The sequence below is a fragment of the Ahaetulla prasina genome, chromosome 2 (genome assembly GCF_028640845.1).
Source record: "Ahaetulla prasina isolate Xishuangbanna chromosome 2, ASM2864084v1, whole genome shotgun sequence".
Lineage (NCBI taxonomy): Eukaryota > Metazoa > Chordata > Lepidosauria > Squamata > Colubridae > Ahaetulla > Ahaetulla prasina.
This window is the reverse complement of record NC_080540.1, coordinates 6,037,009-6,064,232: the sequence shown is the minus strand read 5'-3', so window position 1 is coordinate 6,064,232 and position 27,224 is coordinate 6,037,009. Positions and strand designations below refer to the sequence as shown.

At 45.2% G+C, this 27,224-nt stretch overlaps 2 protein-coding genes across 2 annotated transcripts; one reads left to right on the top strand and one right to left on the bottom strand.

The window, feature by feature from the left end:
- The first annotated feature begins 485 nt into the window (after positions 1 to 485).
- LOC131192742 (zinc finger protein 391-like) lies at positions 486 to 24,549 on the top strand. Its single transcript, XM_058172219.1, has 4 exons — positions 486 to 637; positions 14,162 to 15,061; positions 20,086 to 20,203; positions 22,540 to 24,549. The coding sequence occupies exons 2-4, from the start codon at positions 14,270 to 14,272 to the stop codon at positions 23,400 to 23,402; spliced, it is 1,773 nt and encodes a 590-aa protein (XP_058028202.1). The 5' UTR covers positions 486 to 637; positions 14,162 to 14,269; the 3' UTR covers positions 23,403 to 24,549.
- LOC131192797 (uncharacterized) lies at positions 15,114 to 18,272 on the bottom strand. Its single transcript, XM_058172325.1, has 2 exons — positions 17,076 to 18,272; positions 15,114 to 16,976 (listed from the first exon to the last, which is right to left on the bottom strand). The coding sequence occupies exons 1-2, from the start codon at positions 17,845 to 17,847 to the stop codon at positions 16,762 to 16,764; spliced, it is 987 nt and encodes a 328-aa protein (XP_058028308.1). The 5' UTR covers positions 17,848 to 18,272; the 3' UTR covers positions 15,114 to 16,761.
- Positions 24,550 to 27,224: the final 2,675 nt, after the last annotated feature.

Sequence of the window (27,224 nt, the reverse complement as noted above, 5' to 3'; positions counted from 1 at the left end):
GATTAGAACCGCCGAACTGCAACAGATTGAATGTTGAGTAATTCAGGAGCGGGGGAGCGATGGAAATTAGCTTTTCAGAATTTAGAGCTTAGCTTTTCCTCAAATGTTATTCTCCTCCACCCCAAAGCCCCCCTCCAATTATTGTCCATGTTTGTAAAAGCCTATGGAAAGAAAGAGGAGAGGGCGTGTCACCCTCGGCGAACTGGCAAGGGAAGGGTTAATCCCCCCTCCCGCCCAGAGCATAGAAAAGACCGCTCTAGCCCCTCTTCTCCTCCGCAGCGGGCATAAGCATCACCCCGCCCTTTTTCTTTTCACCGTACCGATCGCCGGCGGCTAGAAAGCCTCTCGCTTCAGTTTCCTCCTATCACAGAGAATCTTCGGGAGGGGTCCTAGAGCGCCTCGTCAGAAGGGTGAAAAAAAAAGAAAAGAAAAGACCGGATGTGACGAAGATCCCTTTCGTTCTTTTTTTTTTTCACCCCCCCCCCCAGCCCCGTTTGCACCCTCCGCTCAGGGGCGTCTGTCGTCTCTCTTGCTCTCCCTCCCCCCCCACACCGGCTGCCAGGCGCTTGAAGCGGCGCTCCTTTCCTCCGGAGGCCCAGTCGGGATTTTTTGCGGCTCTTGCGGGCGGAAGAGGCCGGTGAGTCTCGGAGGTCTCTCTGGCAGGGCAGCCCCCTCCCCAGTCCCCACCCCCATTCAAAGCAGGCGGAGGGGGATCTGCGATAACACCCCTCCCCCTTAGACAGGGCAGCCTCCTGGGCCTCGTACCCCCACGTGCGGCCTCGATTGACTCCTCCCGGCTACCGTACTTCGCCTCTTCTAGCCACCCCGATGAGGCTGCTGGAGACCCCCCCACCCCCGAAGAGCCGGAGGGTGGTCTCCGATCGGCACCAATCCAGCCCCCTCCCCTCCACGGCCGTCCTTGCAACCTCTGCAAGAAAAGAAACCCGGGGGTTGAGAATGCCAGAAGCTGGGGCAGAAGCCACAGCCACGTCCCTTCTCCCCTTCCCCAGCAGGCATCCCCTTCCCCAAGATCCAAGATCCCCTTCCAGAGAGGTTGGAGGGGGCAGATCCCAGGGTTTTCATGCTGGCTGGGAATGCTGGGGTTTGTAGTCCCGATGCCACTGGGGTGGGTGTGGGTGGGTTTTCCACCTCTGCTTTGGAAAGGCCAGTGGTGCCAGCCAGAAGGAAGAGGAGAAGGAAGCTGACAGGGCAGTTATTGATAATTATTTATTTTTTTGTCAGTGATCTATAATATATTATTTTAAGGCACTGGTCTAAGTTAAGGACAGGTGGTCCTCGACTTGTAACAGCTGTAACAGTAACAGAGTTCAAAGGGACCCTGGAGGTAACAGTAACAGAGTTGGAAGGTACCTTGGAGGTCATCTAGTCCAACAACCCAGGAGACCTATACTAGGGATTTGAACCGCCGAACTGCCGGCCTTTCTGATCGACAAGCTCAGTGTTTTAGCCAATGAGCCACCGAGTCAAGCTACACCTAGTGTAAGAATAGAATGGAAATAGAATAGAATTTTTTTATTGGCCAAGTGTGATTGGACACACAAGGAATTCGTCTTGGTGCATACGCTCTCAGTGTACATAAAAGAAAAGACCATCAAGAATTTTGAGGTACAACACTTAATGATAGTCATAGGGTACAAATAAGCTACTTGCAACAGGTTGTTCGGGAAAAAAAGGGACTTGGGACTGTCACACTTAAAGGATCATTGTAGCCTCTCTCTGTGATCGTGGAATCAAAATTCAGGCGCTTGGCAACTAACTAGTATTTATGACCAGTTGGAGTGTCCCTGGGATAACCATCTGACTGAGATGGTGTAGGGTTTCCTGCCTGGGCAGGGGGTTGGACTAGAAGGCCTCCAAGGTCCCTTCCAACTCTGATGTTATGTTATGTTATGGGTCATGGGATTCCCCTTTGGCGAACTTCTAACAAGCTGAGTCAATGGGGAAGCTGGATTCACTTAACAATTGTGTTGCTAATTTAACCACGGCAATGATTCGCTTAACAACTGTGGCAAGTAAGGTGATAAAATGGGGCGAAAGTCACTTGACAAATGTCTCACTTAGCGATGGAAATATTGGGCTCAGTGGTGGTTGTAATTGTGGCCATAAGTAGAGGACTAGCTGCAATAGAAGAGCTCTAGAATATTGTATGTGTTGCCTTTCTACATTTTGGAGTAAGTAAAATAGCATGACTAGAATAGAATAGAATAGAATAGAATAGAATAGAATAGAATAGAATAGAATAGAATAGAATAGAATAGAATAGAATAGCAGAGTTGGAAGGGACCTTGGAGGTCTTCTAGTCAACCCCCTGCTTAGGCAGGAAACCCTACACCAAACAAATGGTTATCCAATCTCTTCTTAAAAACTTCCAGTGTTTTTAAGAGCATTCACAACTTCTAGAGGCAAGTTGTTCCATGGTTTAATTCTTCTAACAAACTTTTGATGACATGCATTGCCTTCAAAAAAGAAGGTCTGATTGTCTTAACTGCACCGTTGATCTTTTCAGCATATTTTTTTCTGACAGCTGCCCAGGCAGAGGCTTTTGAGAAGCTGGCAGATGAGGTCATAAACCAGATACTTTTTACCTTAAAGATACATTATATGAAGAGCCAATATTTTGTTGTTGTAGGAGTTTTTATTTCACAGTTTCAGATTAATGCTGTTTTGAGAGGGGTTACAGCTAGTATAAAGTCATTCTTAGAAAATCAAAACAATATTTTAATAAATAGCACTTCAAAGGTGCTCCTAATCCAGATCAGTGCTTCAAGGAAAACAAACCATTTGGAAACAGAATATTTTAAAATCCATCCGAGAGAGCAAAAATATTTCAGTCTTGGGGAAGAATCCTGTATATTTTCTTTGTTCTACAGATGTGCACTCTGTTCTGTTCTGAATGGATTCTTTTATTCTTTAACCCCTGAATTAGGGAAGAGAAAATACTTTGTTTCTTCACCTGATAAAAAGCTTTCACACGTAACTCAATCCGAATACCGGTACTGTATTTTCCGAAATTAAAGTGACCCAGCAATCAGGATATGAAGTTCACATAATTTTGGGGGTAATTTTGTATTATATAGGTTAACATTGCTTCAGTCAAACTAAAAAGCAGAACCAGGAATTTTCTACTTTTAAAAAATGGTCTGTTCTTTTGTCTCTTCTTTTCAGCGGTACAATATTTGCTGCTTTTTAATCCTGGGTTTATGCTGTCCAGCTCTTAATGAAGTGTTCAGATGGTGTCATTTTGATTTGCCTTTAAAAAAGATATTGCTCTATGGTGGATTTTATAAGGTTTAAAAAAATAATACCCTGCAGTGAATTTTAATTATTTCACAAAGTTTTAGCTGATTTTAACACACTCATAATCCTACTGGCTCTGGGCAATTTACAAACATGTTAATAAAAACCTGTCATTAAAAGCCAGCAACAGAAGGCCTGGTTAAAAAGATAATCTTTCCAGCTCCCTTCTAAACTGTAAGCGAGAAGGCGGTCAGTTTTTATTTTGATGGAAAGGAAGATATACCACAGAAAGGGCAGAGTCGAGAAGTTAATTTGATCTCATTTTGATTGATATTTTTAAAAGAAAGCCTTCATCCTTTTAACAGCATTCTTTTACGCGAGTGTAATTCCTGATTCTCACTGTTGTTTTGGAGCACAGATTTGATTATTTACGGGTGAAGTGGAAAAATCCAGACGCAAAAGAAGGGAGAAATCTATAATGTCTAATGTCAAAATCCATGGTTTATAAATATAACATTGCTTATTATAACAAGTAAGAATGCATGTCTAAAAAGCTTGATCCACTCACCGTCTTATATAATCTTTCTGAAAGGTCAATCTATACCACACTGGGATATCCAAAAAGCAACTGGACATTCTTGGGTTTTTTTCTTTGAAAACGTTTCATTTTTTCATTCAAGAAGCTTCTTCAGTCCTTCTCTCTGGGATTGTCAGAGCTTAATTGCCACTCCAATGAAAACAATCCATGCACCCTATTTGCCCACATAAGACCTGAAAGTGAACAATCTAAAACATAAATAGCAATATAATAACACCTTGTGCTGGAAAGAATTAAAATGTATATTTATTAGACTTCAGATTACAGAATTTAGCAACTCAGAGCTTTTTCATTTCCAAAGCTTGTTAAAGATTTTCCTACACGCTACCTACAAAACAAAAATAGAGCACCTGTGCATTATATATTCTGTTTTGAATGATAGCTTTTCCATAATGTAGTATAATCAGGACAACCATTCTGAATTTAAATACATAATTTTAGAGTGAAAAGGAAGTCGAGCAATATTCTTGTCTGATATATCCTTCTAGGTATGTTGAACGAAATTTCATGCAACATAACTATCTTGGAGATATGAATTAAGGGAAGAATTAAGGGATGGCACCCTAATTATCTTGGTTTAAAAAGAAATGTCGCTCAAAGCAATATTCTTAATTCTTTAGCAAACAGTGACTCCTGGAGTGGTTTATAAAAACCAGTACTATCAACGGAAAGGCTTAAAACGTAATCTTTGATCTTAAAAATTAAGCTTTAAGGATTAACATTTAAGAGGGAAGACAGAAAACGGAAATGGGAACAACAACATAAAAGTTGGCTATCAGTTCTTGGTGTACTTGCGGAAAGAAACAGTTTAGGAACCCAAGTTGAATAGTTCTTGATGAAGTAACTTAACCATTTTAAGAAGCTGCTATTTCAGCAAAGATAATAATACACACTTGGTTTGTTTTTCCCTTCCTGCTTTGTAACCTGAGAAAATAGTGTCACAGTGATTTAGAATAGTTTCCTGACCCTCAATTCAGAAGTGGTTTAAGTAAAAGAGTCCCTGGAGATAATCTAATCCAGTTTTACTTTTTTTGTAAAAAAAAAAAAGGTTGAGCAGAACACATGATTTTTGGAAAATCTCATGTTTTATGGCAGCCAACATGACCTATTAGTTTTCAGAGAGGGAAAACAATCAGTTCTGCACTAAAGGATCAATAAAGGAAAATATTGAATGGCTGAAAATGAGGCCGGCTCCTAAATTTAGCATAACTTCATTTGGTGAATAGATGGATAAAGGTGATCCTCGACGTACGACCACAACTGAGCCCCAGATATCCGTTGCTGAGAAAGACAGATGTAAAGTGACTTTTGCCTCATTTTACATCCTTTTCTTGCCACAGCTAATCCCTGCAGTTGTTAAGTTAGCAGCACGATGGTTATGCGAATCTGGCTTCCCCATTGACTCTGCTTGTCAGAAGGTCGCAGAAGGGGATCACATGACCCCGGGACGCTGCAACCGTCATAAATGCGAGTCAGTTGCCAAGCGTCTGAGTTTGGATCCCATGACCCTGGGGATGCTGCAAAGGCTGTAAGTCTGAAAAATGGTCATAGGTAACTTCAGTGACGTCGTCACTTTGAACCGTCACTAAATGAACCGTTGTAAATCGAGGACTACCTGTAATTTTCTTTTTCTGAGAACGTGCCTTGTGAGGAGGATGAGGTGTTTTGTCCAGAGAAAGGAAAGACAGGATGTGAACCTAAAGGGTACATAAAGGGAGGCTACAATATAGAGAAAAAGATTTAAAAACAGTTTTCCACTGCAGGTAATCCTCGGTTTATCGGTCATGATATCAGTCACAACTCGTGACTGTTGTAATGTGGGTTACCACATGACGGTGCCCAACTTTATGACTCTGTTTTTCAGCAGTCAGTAAGTGAACACGGTTGTAAAGCAAATGCCATGGTCATTAAGCGGACCATGGGGCGATTTTTGACAGAAATTGGAAGTAAAAGGCAGTTTTCTAGTCAAAACATTGTGAATTTTTTTTTTTATTTGCATTTATATCCCGCCCTTCTCCGAAGACTCAGGGCGGCTTACACTGTGTTAAGCAATAGTCTTCATCCATTTGTATATTATATACAAAGTTAACTTTTATTGCCCCCAACAATCTGGGTCCTCATTTTACCTACCTTATAAAGGATGGAAGGCTGAGTCAACCTTGGGCCTGGTGGGACTTGAACCTGCAGTAATTGCAAGCAGCTGTGTTAATAACAGACAGACAGTCTGCTGAGCCACCAGAGGCCCATCTTAATCTTAATTGTGGACACGCAACCACAAATAGCCTTAAATGGGCCCAAAATGCTACTGTAGACTTGGAGAGGACAGATATCGAAACTTCAAATCTGGGTCGAAGCAGCTTTTTTTTTTTTTTGGAATTATTTTGGAATTTTGAGTAGTTGCTAAGCAACCCATCGTAAGTTGAGGGCTACCAATAGAATCTGAAACAGGCGAAGTAAGTTGCAGCTTATGTACATTTGATCTAAACAGAAGGACCGTCTTTTGGGTGAATCAGTGCAACATTGGGACAGTCTCGTTTGTAGAGGTTGTAAATTCTCCATCTCTTTTTAAGAAGTGGCCGGACAGCCGCCTCGTGAGGTAAATTTCATTGGTTTCCCTGTCCGTTGCAGGGAATCGGATTAAATGGCGTCTCCAAACTCTTGATTAATAATACAGGCAGTCCTCGACTTACGACCACAATGGAGCCCAGCATTTCTGTTGTTAAGCGAGACCTTTCTTAAGTGAGTTTTGCTCCATTTCGCAACGTTTCTTGCCACAGTCGCCAAGTGAATCCCTGAGGTTAAGTTAGTAACACGGTTGTTAAGTGAATCTAGCTTCCACATTGACTTTGCTTGTCGGAAGGTCGCAAAAGGGGATCACATGACCCTGGGTCATAAATATGAGTCAGTTGCCAAGTGTCTGAATTTTGATCACGTGACCATGGTGCTGCATTGGTCGTAAGTGTGAAAAATGATCATAAGTCTTGTTTTTCAGTGCTGTAACTTTGAACGGTCACTAAATGAACTGTTCAAAGACTACCTTATTTTTCTCTCTACACACTTGTTTCTTCACCCACTCCCAACAGCCAAGCCTGGTAGCCAATTAGGTAACTTGATCCACGGGTGACAGCCGCCCGTTTATCTTCCTTCTCTGATCAATCTGCCTTTTGTTTCTCTCTCTCTTTCTCCTTCTCTCTCTCTTCCCCCCCCCCTCCTTTCTCTTGGCCAGTTTTGATGGATAACTTGACCTTCTGGAAATTCCAGTTTCTCTTTTCACAAACTCTTCACGCTTCCCTTCCTAAAGATTTTTTTCAACCTGTCTGCCATTTGCAGATGCATAAAACCAACGGATCGGGCCAGCAATCTTGATTTCTGTACCAGCTACTCCAGTACAGGGAGTCTTTGACTTACAACAGTTCATTTAGTGACCGTTCAAAGTTACAACGGCACTGAAAAAGGTTGACCTATGCCTGCTTTTCACACTTAACAACCGTTGCCGCATCCCCTTGGTCACGTGATCCGAATTCCGACAGTTGGCAACCGGTTCATATTTATGACAGTTGTGCTGTCTCCCGAGATCATGCTGTTGTGTCTTGCCCGCCCTCAGAGCAGCCGGGGCCTTCTTACCTGCTCCCGAACACTGAGGAATGTATGCCTCCCGGCCCCAGCCCTGGCTCCATGCCCAAGCAGGCTGCAGAGGAGGGAGCATCCCCCGGCCCCAGCCCTGACTCCATGCCCAGGCAAACGGAGCAGCTAGACCCCTCCCCCTCCTCCACAGCATGTGAGCCTGAGGAGGGTTTATTCCCAACAGCTGATTGGAGTGACCCTCGCATCAGAAGACTGGATAGGCGGAGGCAACAGAAGGGAGGGAGGGGCAGGCCTTAATGAGTGCTGAGTCATGGAGTCACACCCCATGGCCTATATAAAGGATCTGCTTTCTGGCAGTCTCTGAGTCAGGCAAAGTCGAACTTATCTTGCTGAAGTCACTTACTGGTCTCCTGCCTGCTCTGAGGACTTTGCTAGGACTTTGGGCAGAGCTGCAGAGGCAAGCCTGATTCGGATTTCCCTGACCCAGCTGTCAGCGGAGGAGTGGGACACGACACATGCGATCCGCTTTTGCAGCTTTCTGGCCAGCAAAGTCAGTGGGGGAACCAGGTTCGCATCACAGCCATGTGACTAACTGAACAGATGGCAATTATTCACTTAACAACTGTAGCAAGAAAAGTCGTAAAATGGGACAAACTCATTTAACAAATGTTAACACTCCCTCTGTCTCTCTCTCTCTATGTGTCTCTGTCTCTCTGTGTCTCTCTTTCTCTTTGTCTCTCTCTCTCTCTCTCTCTCTCTGTCTCTGTGTCTCTCTCTGTCTCTTTGTCTCTCTCTCTCTCTCTCTTTCTCTCATCTCTCTCTCTCTCTCTCTGTCTGTGTCTGTGTCTCTCTTTCTTTCTGTCTCTCTCTCTGTATCACTTGCGATCAAAATTCAGCAACTGGCTCATATTCATGATGGTTGCAGCGTCCTGGGGTCACGCGATCACCTTTTGTGACCTTCACTTAATCTCATTTTTGTGAGGTTCACTTAACAATGCGTTATTAACTTGACAATTGCAGTGATTCACTTACCAATTGTGGCAGGAAAATGAAGCAACGTTCAATAAACGTCTCAGCAACAGAAACGTTGGGCTCTGTTGTGGTCGTAAGTCGAGGACTACCTCTACTTGAAAGGCTGTCATAGAGACGAGAGTGTTGATTTGTTCCCCATAGCACCCGACAGGAAGCAATGGGTGGAAACGCGTCAAAGGGAAATCCAACCTGAATATAAGGAGGAATTTCCTGACAGTGAGAAGCATTAAGCAGTGGAACAGCTTTGTGGGTGCTGCATCATTGGGCATTTTCAAGACAAGATTGGACAATTGTTTATCCAAAATGATACCTTGGGCAGGAGATTGGACTAGAACAGGGGTCTCCAACCTTGGTCCCTTTAAGACTTGTGGACTTCAACTCCCAGAGTTCCTCAGCCAGCTTTGCTGGCTGAGGGACTCTGGGAGTTGAAGTCCATAAGTCTTAAAGGGACCAAGGTTGGAGACCCCTGGACTAGAAGACCTCCAAGATCCTTTCCAACCTTATGATTCTATGACTTTTTCCTCCGTCTTTCTTTCATCTATATGATTTTTTTTTGTCTCCCCATTTTCTGAGTTAAAAATTACTCTGGAACTTTTTCTCTATATCTCTTTCAGCCTTCATCTCTAGTATTTTACTTCCATTTTTCATTTCTGCATGTGGTGTTTTCCTTGGCATTCTAGGGTGTGTTGTATTATACAGTCTATATAGTATAGAATAGAATAACCGCCCTGAGTCCTATGGGAGATGGTGCGGTATATAAGTTTAATAAATAAATAAATAAATAAAAGAATAGAATTTTTATTGGCCAAGTGTGATTGGACACACAAGGAATTTATCTCGGTTCATATGCTCTCAGTGTACATAAAAGAAAAGATACCTTCATCAAGAATTCTAAGGCACAACACTTAATGATAGTCATGGGGTACAAATTTAACAGTTAATGATACAACACTTAATGATAATCATAGGCTAAAATTAAGCAATCAGGAAACAATATCAGTATAAATCGTAAGGATACAAGCAACAAAGTTACAGTCATAAGTGGAAAGAGATGGGTGATGGGAACGATGAGAAGATTAATAGTGCAGATTTAGTAAATAGTTTGACAGTGTTGAGGGAATTATTTGTTTAGCAGAGTGAAGGCGTTCGGGAAGAAACTGTTCTTGTGTCTAGTTGTTCTGGTGTGCAGTGCTCTGTAGTGTCGTTTTGAGGAGTTTTAGGAGTTGAAACAATTTATGTCCAGGATGTGAGGGATCTGTAAATATTTTCACAGCCCTCTTTTTGACTCGTGCAGTATACAGGTCCTCAGTGGAAGGCAGGTTGGTATGAGTTAATACACGGTGTAGTTCGTTTAGTGAATGGGAATAAATTACATAAAATATCTGGTTTGTAGCTGGATAATCCCATTGTTACACTACACTTTCTTAACCTTGGCAGCTTGAAGTTCATTAGCCTGCCTTAGCTGCATTAAGCATTATAGGTAGTCCTTGACTTATGACCACAACTGAGCTCAAAACGTCTAAGTGAGTTTTAAGTGTTGTTAAGTGAGTTTTGCCTCATTTTATGACGTTTCTTGCTTCAGTTGTTAAGTGAATCACTAGTCGATAAGTCAGTAACCTGGTTGTTAAGTGATTCTGGCTTCCCCATTGATTTTGCTCATCAGAAGGTTGCAAAATAGGATTGTGTGACCTTGGGACACAGCAATGGTCCTAAATATGAGCCAGTCGCCAAGCATCTGAATTTTGATGACATGATCATGGGGATGCCGCAAAGATCATAACTCTGAAAAATGGTCATAAGTCACTTTTTTCAGTACCGTTGGAACTTTGAACGGTCACTAAACAAACTGTAGTAAGTCGAGGACTACCTGTACAATGATCCGTGGCTCCAGTGTGTGAACATTTCCTGTTGGATTTACCGTATTTTTCAGAGTATAAGACGCACCTTTTCCACCCAAAGAAGCCTCACCCAGCTTCTCAAATGGAGCTTCAGAAAAAAAGCCCCAAACGGTGCTTAAAAAAAAGCCCCAAACGGAGCTTCGGAAAAAAAGCCCCAAACGGAGCTTCAGAAAAAAAGCCCCAAACGGAGCCTCAAAGGCTTTTTTTGTGAAGTTCTGTTTCGGAGGCTTTCAGAAGCAGAAAAAAGTTTTTTCTGAAATGGCAAAAAAAAAGCAAGGCACAGAGCTCACAACCAAGGAACCTGTGGCTAAAATTCACCTCTGGGAAACAGCTGATTGGAGGTATTCCAGGAGGCCGATCCACCTGCCAATCAGCTTTTTTCTTATTTTCCTCCCCAAAAACTAAGGTGCGTCTTATACTCCGAAAAATACGGTATCTCAAATATTCCCTATGCGATGAAATAGTTACTTACAACCTGATATCACTAGGTCAGGGTTTTACAAAATACTTCCTTTCCTAGCCTGTCACAGAGTTTGAACAATAACCCATTTGTCCTTTTAAAAAAAGGAATTACAGCCTGTCTTGAAAAGGATGGGGGAGAGTCCTAAAGATGCTTTTTCAAGAGGCAGCTGGGCTTTCTGGTTTTTCTTTGAAGATGTTTCGCTTCTCATCCAAGAAGCTTCTTCAGCTCTGACTGGATGGTGGGGAATGGAAGGATTTATGACCAGCTGTCTGCGAGGAATATAAATCCTCCAGTCAGAACTGAAGAAGCTTTTTGGATGAGAGGCGAAAGGTCTTCAAAGAAAAAACAAGAAAGCCCAGTTGCCTCTTGAAAAAAACAACTTTGGGACAACCATGATCTGGATCAGGGGTCTCCAACCTTGGTCCCTTTAAGACTTGTGGACTTCAACTCCCAGAGTTCCTCAGCCAGCAAAGCTGGCTGAGGAACTCTGGGAGTTGAAGTCCACAAGTCTTAAAGGGACCAAGGTTGGAGACCCTTATTTGGATGACTGAGAATCTCTATGGACATTCAGCAATGTGGGAGAGGCGAAGGCAGATATGTACACACATATCAGAAAAATAATCCCATGAGTACCTCCTCAGAGTCTGTCTCCTCTGTTTATCAGCCTAATTAACAAAAAACTTTGGGTAACAAAAGGATACCTCTGTAATATCTTTCAGTTTGTATGACTTTGTACACATAGAAATATTATTTATGATTATCGGGATGATACGAGCACTACTCAAATCGGGAGATCTCGGATTGGAAAAACCAGTTTAGTCAAATCTTCGAAGCTGCAGATTCTGAAAGATTACTCCAGTTTTAATTGTCTCTTCTCTAGGCTAGTTTATGACAATCCACTAGTAGAAATATATTGAACATTAAACCATGTTTTGTCCATTTGTTTGGCTAGAGTATGGTATTACTGTTACATTAAGATCTTCCATCACTCTAAATGTCTATGGAGATTTTCCAGGTCAGGGTTGTCTCAAAGGTGCTTTTTTCAAGAGGCAACTGGACTTCCTCTGTTTTTCTTCAAAGACATTTCACTTCTCATCCAGGAAGCTTCTTCAGCTCTGACAGGATAGTGGGGAATGTAAGGATTTATATTCCTTGCAGGCAGCTGATCATTTGCATCCTTTTCGAGGGTGGTTGAAGCACTTGGAGGTTTATCTGTGTCCTCAGGGTCACCTGAGGTGGTGCAAATGATTCCTATAGTCTGCAATTTTTCCTCTGGAAATCCATTCCTACTCCCACATCATTCCAAGGGCGTTCATCCGAAATTGTATAGCTAAATGTCTGTAGAGATTCTCAGTCATCCAGGTCAGGGTTGTCCCAAAGGTGCTTTTTTTCAAGAGGCAATTGGACTTTCTTTGTATTTCCTTGAAGACATTTCGCTGAAGAACGTGTTTAGAAGTGAAGAAGCTTCGTGGATGAGAAGCAAAATGTCTTCAAGGAAAAACAAAAAAACAAAGTCCTGCTGCCTCTCGGAAAAAGCACCTTTAGGGCTTCCATCCTTCTAGCTATTGTGATAGCTGGTAAATGCTATAATGGCCATCTTATCTATAATTTGGATGCTCAAGATACTACCCTGCTTCCCCAAAAATAAGACCCAACTGGAAAATAAGCCCTAGCGTGATTTTTCAGGATGCTTGTAATATAAGCCCTACCCCCAAAAATAAGCCCCAGTTAAGATCATCAGCCTGACGGACGCAATTATGAACATATTTCCCCGAAAATAAGACCTAACCAGAAAATAAGCCCTAATGCATCTTTTGGAGCAAAAAATAATACAAGACCCGGTCTTATTTTTGGGGAAACATGGTATATACGGGGTGGGGGGGGTGTTCTTTTCTCCACCCCATAACAGCAATTGCTGTGAAACCGGCTGATAGATAGGACTGGCTCAAAGATGCATAGTGAGACCATGGTTAAATGTGCCAGCGTTCCGGAACAACCCAACTCCAATAGAAAACTCCGAGACAAGCAGCATCCCAAATCTTTCATTTATTGGAATAGGTAAACTGGCACATCTGGGAAAAGCCAAATCTGAGCATTCCGGATTTTCCCTTCAATAAATCGAAACCCGAAATCCAGCCCCTGAACCCCTCAGTCGATCACATGGCCCAATCATCATCCGTCCCATCTTGAGACATCACTTCAACCGCTCCTCCTCCAGATGCAGGAACACACTGACCTTGACCAAGAAGAAGAATGCTATTATTTCTAACTAAAACCCCTCTACTAAATTTCCTCCCCCCCCCCTCCCCTACTTTTCCAAACGCAAGAAGGTTGCAGCGTGGAAGATTCCGGGGTGAATATGGCTTCCAAAGCTGACAAAATGGTGGCTTGAATGTGAGGCTCACAATTCCAGGCCAATGCTCTTAATTGCATTTGTTTAACCAGTTTTCATTATGAAACCCAAAACGTCGGTGTGGGGCGGGGGGGGAAGGGGGAGAAGGGTTGCCCTGCCTACATGGGTGGGAGAATCATAAATAAATGCTTTAAATCTTGGCCAAATCAGTCTTAAAGACGAGGTTGGCCCTGCCTGTTCTGCAGGGTTTTGGAGGCCCCAGAAGAGCTTAGTCCTGCTCTAATCAGTAGAGTGCAGGTTGTCCTTGACTTACAACAGTTCATTTGGTGACCGTTCAGAGTTACAACTGTACTGAGAAAAGCGACTCACGACTGTTGCAGCGTCCCCGTGGCAACGTCATCAACATTCAGACGTTTGACAACTGACTCGTATTTACGACGGTTGCAGTGTCCCTGGGTCGTGGGATCACCTTTTTTGCAACCACCTGACGAACCAAGTCAATGGGGGAGCCGGATTCACTTAACAACCGTATTACTAACTTAGCAACCGCAGTGATTCATTTAACAGCAGCAGCAAGGAAAGTTGGAAAACGGGGGCAAAACTCACTTAACACCTGTCTCACTTAGCAACATTAAAATTGGTCTTTAGGATGGTCGTAAGTCAAGGACCACCTGGACATTGGCTCCAAATCTGATTTATACCATTTATAGCATTGTGAGGGGGTCCTTGGGCCCCCCCAACAATCTCTTTAAGACTGCCCCCCACCCACACAGACAGGCGAGACACCTAAACTGAGAGCAAACCCCACACCTTACTAGCACTGATGCCGTTACCTAGTTTGGGTAATGAGACGTCTGCAAGAAAACAAGCGAGGTCAGAGAGCACCGAGGAGCCCTCATGTCAACTCTGAGCTATAAATATTCTCCTTTATTGGTTATAGCATTGGAATTTTTTTTTTCTTTTTTTAATTCCAGGGCTGAAGCGCTTCCTTGCTAAACCTGTCTCCCAATTGCTGCACCAGCATCCCCGAGAAAGGAGGGTTTCTCCAGGTCCCATCCCAGCCTTGGCATTAAGAAGCGACGATGGCAGGAGAACACAGAAACCCAGCCGGCTTGGATCTCCAGCTGGATGCCGATGTGGAAGATGGGATGAAAGTTGAGGTCCGCGAAGAAGCCGAGCCCGAGAAGGAAGTGGCAGAAAAGCCTCTGAGGACCCCCTCGGAGAGAGCCAAAGAATCCGTGGAGAAAGTAACGGCGGAAGCCATTAAGCGAGAGCCAGAGGCTGATCTAGAAGACTGTTGCTTGGAAGTGGAAGAAGAGAAATTTATAATGGGCAAACAGTCCCCGACTTCCGAGCCGGGCAATGAGCAGCTGCTGAAGGCAGAAGGAAGCGTCCATTCGGAGGCCGAACTCTCTTCCCTGGAGGAAACCGCTGACCTTGGGCCGCATCGCCGGCGGAACAGGATCATCCAGCCCCTTTTGCACATTAGCGAAGGAACCCGGCCGTTGGTCAACAGCGCCTGCGCGAAAGACAAAACTGAGTTCATAGAGGTGGGGGAGGAGGGCCTGGAGGTGACCGGCGCCAGCCTGGACATTGAACGGCAATGTTTCAGGCAGTTCTGCTACCAGGACGCCGAGGGTCCCCGCGAAGTCTGCGGCATGCTCTGGAAGCTCTGCCATCGCTGGCTGCAACCGGAGCGGCGTTCCAAAAGCCAGATCCTGGAGCTGGTGATCTTGGAGCAGTTCCTGTCCATTTTGCCCGAAGAAATGCAGAATTGGGTCAGAGCCGGGCATCCGGAGACTTGCTTTCAAGCCGTTAGCTTGGCTGAGGATTTCCTGGGACGTCAGCAAGGGACGGAGCGGCGGGAACGGCAGGTGAGAGAAGAGGGCTTGGGAAGGATGAGCTTTGGAAACTGAGGCTCAGCAAGCGACATCAAGTGTGGCCACCAAAATTTAGTTGTAGAGAAGCAGCAGGTTACCGCAATGTTTTCAACCTTGGCAACGTGAAGGTGAGTGGACTTAAAGTCCATTCACCTTCACGTTGCCAAGGTTGAGAAACACAGATCTAGTCTAAATATCATAACAAAATCTGGATAATTTAACACGATTTCTCTTCCTCTAAGAGAAATCAGGGTGGGCCATTTTTGACTGTGTTCCTCACCGCCTTCCTGTTTTTCTGGGCAGAGTTAAATGTTTCTATAATGGTAGTCCTCGACTTACGACCACAGCTGAGCTCAAAATTCCTGTTACTAAGTGAAGCATTTGTAAAGTGAGCTTTGCCCCACTTCACGACTTTTCTTGCCACGGTTGTTAAGCGAATCCCTGCACTTGTTAAGTTTGTAGCACGGTTGCTAAGCGAATCTGGCGTCCCCATTGACTCTGTCGGTCAGAAGGTCGCCAAAGGGGATCGCGCGACCCCGGGACAATGCAACCGTCATAAATTCGAGTCGGTTGCCAAGCATCTGAATTCTGATCACGTGATCAGGAGCACGCTGCGATGGTCGTAAGTGCGAAAAACGGTCATAAATTCCTTTTTTTTCCAGAGCTGTCGTAAGTCGAGGACTACTGGTACCTTTTTCCAAACTGTGTTTGTGTTCCCCTATGGCTGAGTGTTCAGTTTGGAAATTTGCATGTCTGTTTGACAAAAGGAAGAGGGATTAGGAAAAGTCACCGCTGATTTTTTTAATCCCTGTTTAAACTTCCTGGGCCTTTTGGCTGCCATTTTGAGACTAGGAAAGACCTTACCTCGGCTGCCATTTTGTGCAATGCTTTGCAATTCCAGACAGGCACAGAAGCTAAAAATGTTTGCTCCCCCCCCTCAGTCGGGAAGGCCTGGTCCCTCCAGAATGTTTGGAATTTGTTTGGAATTGCAGGAATGGAAGATTAATGCAACTGCGAGCCAGAAAAAATACCACTAAATTCAAGACCGTGAATAGCCGAGTTTTGAAGGCTCCCTTGAAATATATCAGGGGGAAACCCAGCGTTGAATGTTTTTTACACGGCAGAATTTAAATCGGGGAAAGAGCAGGCATAAAAAAAGTATCTGTAGTCCTCAACTTATGACCACCATGGAGCCCAACGTTTCTGTCGCTAAGCGAAACATTTGCTACGTGAATTTTTGCCCTGTTTTACGACCTTTCTTGCCACGGTGTTTTAAAGGAACGGCCGCAGCGGTTTACGTTAGTGTCGTGGATGTTAAGTGAATCTGGCTTCCCCAAGGGGCTTTGCTTGTCAGAAGGTCGCAAAAACAGATTCACGTAACTCCAGGACATAAATAAAAGTCAGTTGGCCAACGTCTTGAATTTTTGACCACCTGACCCGTGGGGATGCTGCAACGGCCGTTGAGTGTGAAAAATGGTCCTAAGTCACTTTTTTCACTGCCGCGGTAACTTCGACTGGTCACTAAACGAACTGCTGTAAGTCGAGGACGACTAAAATGCAGGTTTTAGACGTCCGAGGTCACCAGTCAGCCCTTGCCCAACACCTGAAAAGAAGAGCGATTTAAATGATGCTCTTCAGATGTTTCTCAACTCCAGCCTTAAGCCTGGATTGTGCAAACTGAGGCTTCTTGGAGTTTAGCTGCCACTGGGGAGTCCTATTACAAATTCAGCCACAGACATCAGTAGACCAGTGATGGCGAACCTTTTTGGCATCACGTGGCCAAACCGGAACCCATGTCCATATGCGTGAATGTGGGCGCGCCAGAACTGGAAACCCAAAGACCAGCTGGCCAGCAGAAGCGTGCCTGTTTTGGGGGCATTTTGAGGGCTGGAAAAAGGCCTGAAAATGGTCAAAAAACAGCCTGAAAATGGCCGGTCTTTTGGGCATTTTGAGGGCTGTTTTCAGGCCAAAAACAACCTGAAAAATGGCCTAAAAACGGCCTGGAAAGCAACCCAGAAAATGGCCCCAAAATGGCCTGGAAAACGGCCAAAAAACAGCCCGAAAATGGCCTGTCTTTTAGTCATTTTTGGGCTGTTTTTAGCCCAAACACAGCCTGACAAATGGCCTAAAAAGGGCCTGGGAAGCAACCCAGAAAATGGCCCTGAAAACGGCCGAAAAACAGCCCCAAAATGGCCTGTCTTTTGGGCATTTTTCAGGCTGTTTTCAGCCCAAAAACAGCCTGACAAATGGCCTAAAAAGGGCCTGGAAAGCAACCCAGAAAATGGCCATGAAAACGGCCGAAAAACAGCCCAAAAATGGCCTTTCTTTTGGGCATTTTTCAGGCTGTTTTCAGCCCGAAAACAGCCTGACAAATGTTCTAAAAAGGGCCTGGAAAGCAACCCAGAAAATGGCCCCAAAATGGCTTGGAAAAACGACCAAAAAACAGCCCGAAAATGGCCTGTCTTTTGGGCATTTTTCGGGCTGTTTTCAGGCCAAACACAACCTGACAAACGGCCTAAAAAGGGCCTGGAAAGCAACCCAGAAAATGGCCATGAAAACGGCCGAAAAACAGCCCCAAAATGGCCTGTCTTTTGGGCATTTTTTGGGCTGTTTTCAGGCCAAAAAGAGCCCGAAAAATGGCCTAAATCGGCCCGGAAAGCAACCCAGAAAATGCCCCCAAAACAGCCCAGAAAACGGCCTGGTTTTCTGGAAACCAGAAGAGAAGAGGGCGCCAGTGCGTGTGCCCAGAGAGGCCTCCGGGTGCCACCTCTGCCAGGCATGCCATAGGTTTGCCATCACGGCCCTAGACAATACAAGTGGTCCTTGACTTAACGACCACAATTGAGCCCAAAATTTCTGCCATTAAGCGAGATAGTTGTTAAGTGAGTTTTGCCACCATTTTACGACCTTCCTTGCCATGGTTCTCAAATGAACCACCGCAGTTATTAAATTAGTAAATGAAGTTTACTAATGGCTTCCCCATGGACCTTCACTTGTCTAAACGTCGCCAGAGGTGACCCTGCAGCCGTCATAAATATGAACCAGTGTCCAAGCGTCTCAATTTGGATCACATGACCCTGGGGAATGCTTCAAAGGTCGTAAGCATCAAAAACAGTTGTAGGTATTTTTTTTCCTGTGAGGTCGTAGCTTTGAATTGTCACTAAGTGAATCACTGTAAGTCGTGGGCTACCTGTAATTTTCTTTTTCTGAGAACGTGCCATGTGAGGAAGATGAGGAGTTTTGTCCGGAGGAAAGGAAGACATGATGTGATCAGGTACATAAAGGGAAGCTATAAGATAGAGAAAAATTTAAAAGTAATTTTCCACTACTGGTAGTCCTCTATTTATCGGTCATAATATCAGTCATAAGTTGTGACCATGGTGAATTGCTGCAAAGGTCGATTTTTTTTTAAAAAAAAGCCATAAATCCTTTTTTTTTAGTGCCATGGTAATTTGAATGGTCTCTAAACCAATGGTTGTAAGTCAACTATCTGTATAAATATGGGTTTAACATTTTTATTGGGTCATAAAATAAAATAAGATACAGCATACGAAAGTAAATAGGGAGAGGGTGGGGAGGAAGAGGGGGAAGAGAAGTGAGGGAGGGAATGAAAAAAAGAAAAAGGAACATTGATTTCCGACTCTGTTGCTGTAAAATAAGGCGTTAACATCAAATCACAACTTTTTTTCATAATAATATGAACAAGCCATTTCTGTAAAGATCTGTCAGTTAATCGGTAAAACCCAAAGTCAGAATTTCATTCTTTTTCACTTCAAGTACAAAGTTCAGAAGAGATCTCCACGTGGAAATAAAACTACTATATTTTTCAGAGTATAAAACGCACCTAAATTTAGAAGAGGAAAACAACAACAAAAAAGTTTTTGGCCTCTGCGCATCCCATTTTTGGGCCTTTTTTTGGGGGACCTTTTCTAGCCTTTTTTCTGCCCATTTTCGAGCTTTTTTCACCCCTTTTTGAGGCTTTTTGATCCATTATTGAGGCTTTTTTCAGCCCGTTTTGAGGCTTTTTTCGGCCTGTTTTTTCCCCCCAAAAAAATGGTTCCAAAAAAGCCTCGAAAATGAACTGAATAAAGGCCTGAAAATGGGGTGTGCGGAAGCCAAAAAACAGCCGTGCGGGTGGGCGGGGCTTTGACAATATATGGTCTATAAGACGCACAGACATTTTCACCCCCTTTTGGGAGACAAAAAAGTGCATTTTATAGTCCGAAAAATATGGTACTTATATTCTTTTCTTTAATCAAAGTGGTCAGTTTTGCAAACTCTGCCAACTCCATCAGCTTCTGCAACCATTTGTCCATAGTAGGAATCAAAGTGTCCTTCCATTTTTGTGCATACAATAGTTTTGCTGCTGTCAACATATACAGCAACGAAGTTCTAAATTTTTTCTCCAGGTCTTTTTCCATTAGACCCAAAAGGAAAAGGTCTATCTCTATAAATAACTATATACTAGGCGGTACAATAAACAAAGTGTCCAGGATAATCAGGTTTCCAATGTACTGGTAGTCCTCACCTTATGACCGTTTAAATTAACAATGTCCTTCAGAAAAGTGATGACCTAAATTGGAATTGATGACCATCGCCCTTGGCTGCATTGCCACATGATCAGAATTTGGGCATTTGTGATAATCAATTCGCATTTATGACAAGTTGCAGCATCCCACGGTCACGCGATCGTGATTTGCAACGTTTTTGTGACAAAACAACAAAAACTGCCACTCGCTGATTAAGCTGGATTCGCCCTTGACTTGACTTACGACTGCAGTGACGCAACCCATAGCAATGGTTGTAAAATTGGATCCGGTCACGTGATGACTCAACAACTGAAATTCCGCTCCCAATTGTGACTGTAAGGCAAGGATTACGTATATGTAGACTGATCGTATTTTCCCAATTAAGTCTGTATTTGAGGTTTAGCTAGGATGGCGAGAAAAGCTAGATACTCCTTGCCTCTCACTGTTCCTTTCTGCTACTGTTGCTCTTGGCTCTTGCTGCTTTTTTAGGGTCTCTGGCCCTTCAAAGAGGCAACTGTGGATTTCCATGGGTCTGCGGGGCCACCGATGGAGTCGAGCGAATGGTCGATGTTCAGGGAGAGCAAAGAGGAGGATGTCCCTTTACTGGGTAAGAATTTCCAAGCTTTTCAACCAGTGGTGGCATTCAGCCGGTTTGCACTGGTTCAAGCAAACTGGTAATGGTGACCTGCTGCCCACCCGCCCTGGCGCTATGCCATCCTATTTAGTCACGTTTTCTAAGCCTCATTTATTGCTTCATCTCTCAAACATTCCATAATAACAAAGAATACTTGTTATTAATAACCATGACTATCCTGTTCCAAGTGGTGTCCCATGATGTAACCCTGCCCATGAAACCCTCTATCTGTCGTGTCCCACTCCTCCTCTGACGGCCGGGTCGGGGAAGTCCGTATCAAGCGTGGCCACAGAGCCTCTGCAGCTTTGCCAAAGTTCTGTCAGAGTTCTCAGGGCAGGCAGGAGACCAGGACGTGACTTCAGCAATCCAAATTAGACTTTGCCTGACTCAAAGAATGCCAGAAAGCAGATCCTTTATATAGGCCATGGGGTGTGGCTCCATAACTCAGCACTTATCCAGGCCTGCCCCTCCCTTCCTTTTGCTGACGTCACCTCTCTATTCTCCGGAAGCGTGGATCTATCCATTGCATCGTTTCGTCCCCAGCTGCTGGTAATCCCAGCTCATGGCTGGCTTCAGGCGCACATGCTATCGGAGGGAGGTTTGTTTGCTCGGTTTGTCCAGGCATGGTGCCAGGGCTGGGGGCTGGAGGCATGCCAGGACATTCTTCTGCACTATCAGTCTCTGGCTGAGATAGCAGGAGATGAGAGGGGCCCGGCTGCGGAGAGGGGGGCGAGCGAGGCACAACACTATCCTTCCACTGCAAGCATACAGTCCCGCTTCTCCCGTCCATATATTGTAACTCCTCCCTTGATGTTCTTTCCAAGGCCGCTGGTTACACCTTCAAGATCATCTCAATGGTCCAGAACCGCCCTGCCCTGCTCACTCTTTCCAAGGCCTTTGGTCGCACCCGTTATATTGGTACCTATCACCTCGTGTTCTTATCACGTATGCTCGATCCACTCTTGCATGCATGCAGGCTGCATGCGAGAGAGCACATTTTTGGTGCGCGGCAAACCGGTGATAGAATTATGTGAAACCCTCCTCTGCTTTCAACCCCAAAATAGCAAGGGAAAAGGTAAAAAAAAATAGCATAAAAGGCAGAATTCTTTCCCAGGCTTCTGAGCCATTCCAGTGATGCTCTGACGTTGCTATTCCACTTGCTTTGTTACAGACAAAAAGTCTTGACCTCCAAGAATGTTGATTTCCCTTCTCCGGGATCATGAAACTCCATTTCCTTTTGATGCCATCCCTCTGTTTAAGCTGCCACTTAGTTGACGTTCAGTTTTGATAAGAAGCCAGGATTGAGCTGGGTAGGTTTTGTCCCAGAGCTGCCCCTGCACTCTTGAGGCAATCCTGGCATTGCCCAATTACAAAAAGCCTTGAGCTGGCACTACCAGTGGTCTGACTGGAGTCAGTGTCTTTCCTTGGGAAGCTCCTTGCTTCCCTGCGAGAGACAAAGGCCACATTATAAGGCACATCTCCTTATTTCAGCAGCCGCCAAGAGGCCTTTGGAGCAAGCGAAGAATCCCACCCCCCTCCCACTTCTAGATGAGTTGCAGCGTTATGGATACTCTCTGGCAGAGCAGTGCAAAATGCATCTGTCAACATCCAGCTCGAGAATCCATATAAAACTCCAGGTTCATTCCGTTTCCAAAAAATTTACTGTTTATTGAATTGAACGTATGATAAGGTTGAAGTAAAATTAACTCTGAGGTTCCCAAACATCATAGAATTAAACAATATTTTTCCCAGACAACCCCCACCCCCACAATGTAAACAAGTCCACTTTGTTATGGGAATCGTCCGCTTCAACGCCACACCTCTTACGACGTCCTTGAGAAGGTTTCAGGCTCTCGCGGTCTTCAGTGGAATTGTAGTGGTATCGTTTCTTAATCTAACCCATTCTAAAGCAACACCTCCCCCACCACCACTGTAATAGCAAGTTGAAACAAAGGCATGTAGCTGCCAAAGTTTCATGCTTGAGAGCATCCCAAGATCCTGAACTGGTAAGATGTTTGAAGGCAAATATACATGTCCCAAGATCCAATCTGAATCGGTTACTGGGATCAGAGGTTCGTTCTTCCAAGCTTTCGGACTTGTCCTGGATCCCATCCTGAGGGAATTTCTCAATCTCCAGGATGTGTCTTGGAGATTGAGAAGTTCCCTGAGGATGAGCTCCAGCAAGAGTCCGAAAGCTTGGAAGGACAAACCTCTGGTCCTGGTCAGATAGGATCCTACGAAAGGCATGCCCACAGGTCGGTCCCAAAGTGGCCAGAGTAATTTAGCAGGCAAATCTGTTTCTTTTCCAGCTTCGGTGGAGAATCCGTACACCTGCTGGGACTGCGGAGAGAGCTTTTCGGGGATAGACGTGCTGGTGGCCCACCAGAGCATCCACACGGGAGAGAAACCCTTCATTTGCTCCAAATGCGGGCAGAGCTTCAGCCAGCGCTCGCAACTGACCGCCCACGAAAAAAGCCATGTGCCAAAGAAGGCTTTCCCTTGCCCGGACTGCGAACAGAGCTTTAACAAAAAAAGTGGGCTCTTGGCTCATCAGAGGACACATACGGGAGAGAAGCCGTATCATTGTGTAGACTGCGGACAGAGTTTCGCCCACAAGTTCGACGTGATCCGACACCAGCGTATCCACACGGGAGAGAAACCGCATGAGTGCCCCGTCTGTGGGAAGAGCTTTCGAAACACCTCCGCTTACCACGTCCACATGAGGATCCACACGGAAGAGAAGCCCTACCCTTGCTCGGTTTGCGGGAAGAGCTTCCGGCACCGGGCCAACGTCATTGTCCACGAGAGGATCCACACGGGAGAAAAACCGTACGTTTGCGTGGAATGCGGAAAGAGCTTTGGCGACGCGTCTTCTCTTAGGAAGCACAGAAGATCCCACACCGGAGAGAGGCCGTACCACTGCGGGGAGTGCGGGAAAAGTTTTTCTCAGAACGCCGGGCTGGTTCAACACGAGAAAATCCATACGGGAGAAAAACCCTACCAGTGCCCCGAATGTCCTAAAAGTTTCCGGGACAAATCGGCTTTTGTTGCGCACCAGAGGACCCACACGAAGGAGACTCCCTACCGTTGCATGGTCTGCGGCAAATGCTTCGGCCATCGCTCCAACCTTCACAAGCATGAAAAAATCCACGCCCGGAGACAAATGGTCTGAGTACTGGTGGGAAGCGCTTTGTTCCGAAACCAAAACTCCTCGTGCATGAAAAGACTTTTCGAAGGAGAAGGCATAACGCTCCTCTCTCACCTTGATAGTTTCTGTTTTTTCCACCAGGTACGCGTCGTACCTTCTCTGTTACTTCCCGGGGCTGCATCACTTAACGGACAGCTGGAATTACACAGCGATGTGTATTTGGAGAAGTAGACCGATCGTATGAAGGGTGAATAGGACTGATTGTCTCTATAGCCATCGTGGCTTTTTATTTCCTTTTCTCTTTCTTAACTCTTCGATTTTATTTTTTTTTAAATGGATTATATTTTAAGTGAGTTGATTTAACGAAGAGCACGACTCGTTTTGATTGCATGTTCGCTATAACCAGTTCAATGTGAACATTTTGGCTAGCTCTGGTTCCAACCAAGGTTTGTCCCGACAACGGTCGCATCAGTGTAAGAGAAACTGCTGGGGGCTCCTGCTCGTTTTGATTTCCCCCCCTGCCGAGCTATGCAGGGTATGGATTTGGGGCCTGGCGTTTTGGGACGGGGAATGAGGTATGGACATTGAAGGGAGCAGGTTTGTGGTCGTGGGATGGAATTGAGTTTGGTTCCATCCTAAAGCGCTGTCCCCTATCAGGAAAATGGTACCAGTCCAGCATGGATGTATCTGGCAGTTGCTGCAGTTGGCTGTGGTCCAAAGGCAGCCATAAACTTGGCATCATGAGAAGGCCTGTTGGAAGCGCCACATCGAGGCCTACCAGAGCAAGCCTGTCAGCCACCTTTGGTTTCTCGCCTCGGCGAGGATGAGTGAGCCGCCTCTCTTTCGGGAGGCTTCAACCAGCACGTTTCTTGCCAGCTTCTGATTGGTGGGGGTTTCCCCCCTGCCTTTCAGCCCTCCTCCTCCTCCTCCTCCTCCTCCCCCCCTCCATTCCCCCTTTACCTCAAAGTAATAGCAGGTATTTTTATCTTTCTTTCTCTCGTCTTTGGCTTAACGCACATGGAGATCCATGCTGTCGGACGCAAGTTAATGGACCTTGGCTTATAGTGATTCCATATAGGCATTGTAGAAGCTACTTTATTTAATCGTTCTTTTTATACCGCACCCTGCTTTATTTCTCTTCAAAATCTCTCTTTCGTCCAAATTTAATAAAGTCTTTCTAAATTGGATTTCGGTGTCAACAGCCTAATTTTAAGTCAGGACCAGGGCGGAAGGAGGGAATTAGGGCTTCCAAAGTGTCCTGTAGCCTGCAGAATGGCTGAGGGGTCAAGATCCCTCAGCCATTCTTAATGGCATTCTTAATCCTGGGTTTCTGTTTGTTTATTTTTCTGGTGGCATAGATTCAGTTGGTCTGTGTTGAGGTGTTCTGAACCGGTTCCCAAACGCAAGCACGCTGTTTTTTAACTAAACATTCCCTTTATTACGAGCACCAGCTGTGGTGAAATCCTCCGAGGTCTGCTACCAGTTCGCTGCGTACGTGCATGCGCGGTGTGTGCCAAACACGCTTTGCACGCATGCGCACCAGAGGACCCACACGAAGGAGACTCCCTACCGTTGCATGGTCTGCGGCAAATGCTTCGGCCATCGCTCCAACCTTCACAAGCATGAAAAAATCCACGCCCGGAGACAAATGGTCTGAGTACTGGTGGGAAGCGCTTTGTTCCGAAACCAAAACTCCTCGTGCATGAAAAGACTTTTCGAAGGAGAAGGCATAACGCTCCTCTCTCACCTTGATAGTTTCTGTTTTTTCCACCAGGTACGCGTCGTACCTTCTCTGTTACTTCCCGGGGCTGCATCACTTAACGGACAGCTGGAATTACACAGCGATGTGTATTTGGAGAAGTAGACCGATCGTATGAAGGGTGAATAGGACTGATTGTCTCTATAGCCATCGTGGCTTTTTATTTCCTTTTCCCTTTCTTAACTCTTCGATTTTATTTTTTTTTAAATGGATTATATTTTAAGTGAGTTGATTTAACGAAGAGCACGACTCTCGTTTTGATTGCATGTACGCTATAACCAGTTCAATGTGAACATTTTGGCTAGCTCTGGTTCCAACCAAGGTTTGTCCCGACAACGGTCGCATCAGTGTAAGAGAAACTGCTGGGGGCTTCCTGCTCGTTTTGATTTCCCCCCCTCCCAAGCTGTGCAGGGTATGGATTTGGGGCCTGGCGTTTTGGGACGGGGAATGAGGTATGGACATTGAAGGGAGCAGGTTTGTGGTCGTGGGATGGAATTGAGTTTGGTTCCATCCTAAAGCGCTCTTCCCTATCAGGAAAATGGTACCAGTCCTGCATGGATGTATCTGGCAGTTGCTGCAGTTGCCTGTGGTCCAAAGGCAGCCATAAACTTGGCATCATGAGAAGGCCTGTTGGAAGCGCCACATCGAGGCCTACCAGAGCAAGCCTGTCAGCCACCTTTGGTTTCTCGCCTCGGCGAGGATGAGTGAGCCGCCTCTCTTTCGGGAGGCTTCAACCAGCACGTTTCTTGCCAGCTTCTGATTGGTGGGGGTTTCCCCCCTTCCTTTCAGCCCTCCTCCTCCTCCCCCCCTCCATTCCCCCTTTACCTCAAAGTAATAGCAGGTATTTTTAATCTTTCTTTCTCTCGTCTTTGGCTTAACGCACATGGAGATCCATGCTGTCGGACGCAAGTTAATGGACCTTGGCTTATAGTGATTCCATATAGGCATTGTAGAAGCTACTTTATTTAATCGTTCTTTTTATACCGCACCCTGCTTTATTTCTCTTCAAAATCTCTCTTTCGTCCAAATTTAATAAAGTCTTTCTAAATTGGATTTCGGTGTCAACAGCCTAATTTTAAGTCGGGACCAGGGGGGAAGGAGGGAATTAGGGCTTCCAAAGTGTCCTGTAGCTTGCAGAATGGCTGAGGGGTCAAGATCCCACGATCTTAATCCTGGGTTTCTGTTTGTTTATTGTTCTGGTGGCATAGATTCAGTTGGTCTGTGTTGAGGTGTTCTGAACCGGTTCCCAAACGCAAGCACGCTGTTTTTTAACTAAACATTCCCTTTATTACGAGCACCAGCTGTGGTGAAATCCTCCGAGGTCTGCTACCAGTTCGCTGCGTACGTACATGCGTGGTGTGTGCCAAACACGCTTTGCACGCATGCGCACCGCAGACGCTACCCCGCAGCACTGAAAAAGAAGGCTTAAGAAGCCTTTTTTTAAGGTAAGTAGAACAGCGGGGGGGAGGGGAAACAGCTGTGCCGTGTGATTTCGATTCGCTAGAAAGCAGGATTTCCTGCTTTCTAGCGAATATAAATCGTGTGGCACAGCTGATCGTCAGAAATACCGGTTAGTCTGAACCGGTAGCATTTTTTTTTTACTACCAGTTCACCCGAACCGATAGCTTTTATTACTACCGGTTTGCCCGGACTTGGTCAGCCAGCTTGGCTGGCTGAGGAACTCTGAGAGTTGAAATCCACAAGTCTTAAAGTTGCCAAGGTTGGAGACCCCTGATCCAGATCATGGTTGTCTCACAGGTGCTTTTTTCAAGAGGCAACTGGACTTTCTGGTTTTTCTTTGAAGATATTTAAGAAGTTGCCTTAACTGAGGGATACAATCAAGATCAAGTGAGGTACTAATACCGTTCTATAAAGCCCTAGTAAGACCACACCTAAAGAGTACTGCATCCAGTTTTGGTCACCACACTATAAAAAAAACGTAGTTTGAGATGTTGAGACTCTTTTCTAAAGTGCAGAGAAGAGCAACCAAGATGATTAGGGGGCTGGAGGCTAAAACTTATGAAGAATGGTTGCAGGAACTGGGCATGGCTAGTCTAGTGAAGAGAAGGACCAGGGGAGACGTGATA

Excerpts from the sequence above, each read along its gene's own strand:
- LOC131192742 (XM_058172219.1), top strand. The coding sequence starts at position 14,270 with ATGGCAGGAGAACACAGAAACCCAGCCGGCTTGGATCTCCAGCTGGAT. Across the intron at positions 15,062-20,085 it reads CGGAGCGGCGGGAACGGCAG|GGTCTCTGGCCCTTCAAAGA; the intron begins GTGAGAGAAGAG and ends CTGCTTTTTTAG. Across the intron at positions 20,204-22,539 it reads GGAGGATGTCCCTTTACTGG|CTTCGGTGGAGAATCCGTAC; the intron begins GTAAGAATTTCC and ends TTTCTTTTCCAG.
- LOC131192797 (XM_058172325.1), bottom strand. The coding sequence starts at position 17,847 with ATGCCTGGCAGAGGTGGCACCCGGAGGCCTCTCTGGGCACACGCACTG. Across the intron at positions 16,977-17,075 it reads TGGGGCCATTTTCTGGGTTG|CCATTTTCAGGCCTTTTTCC; the intron begins CTTTCCAGGCCG and ends GCTGTTTTTTGA.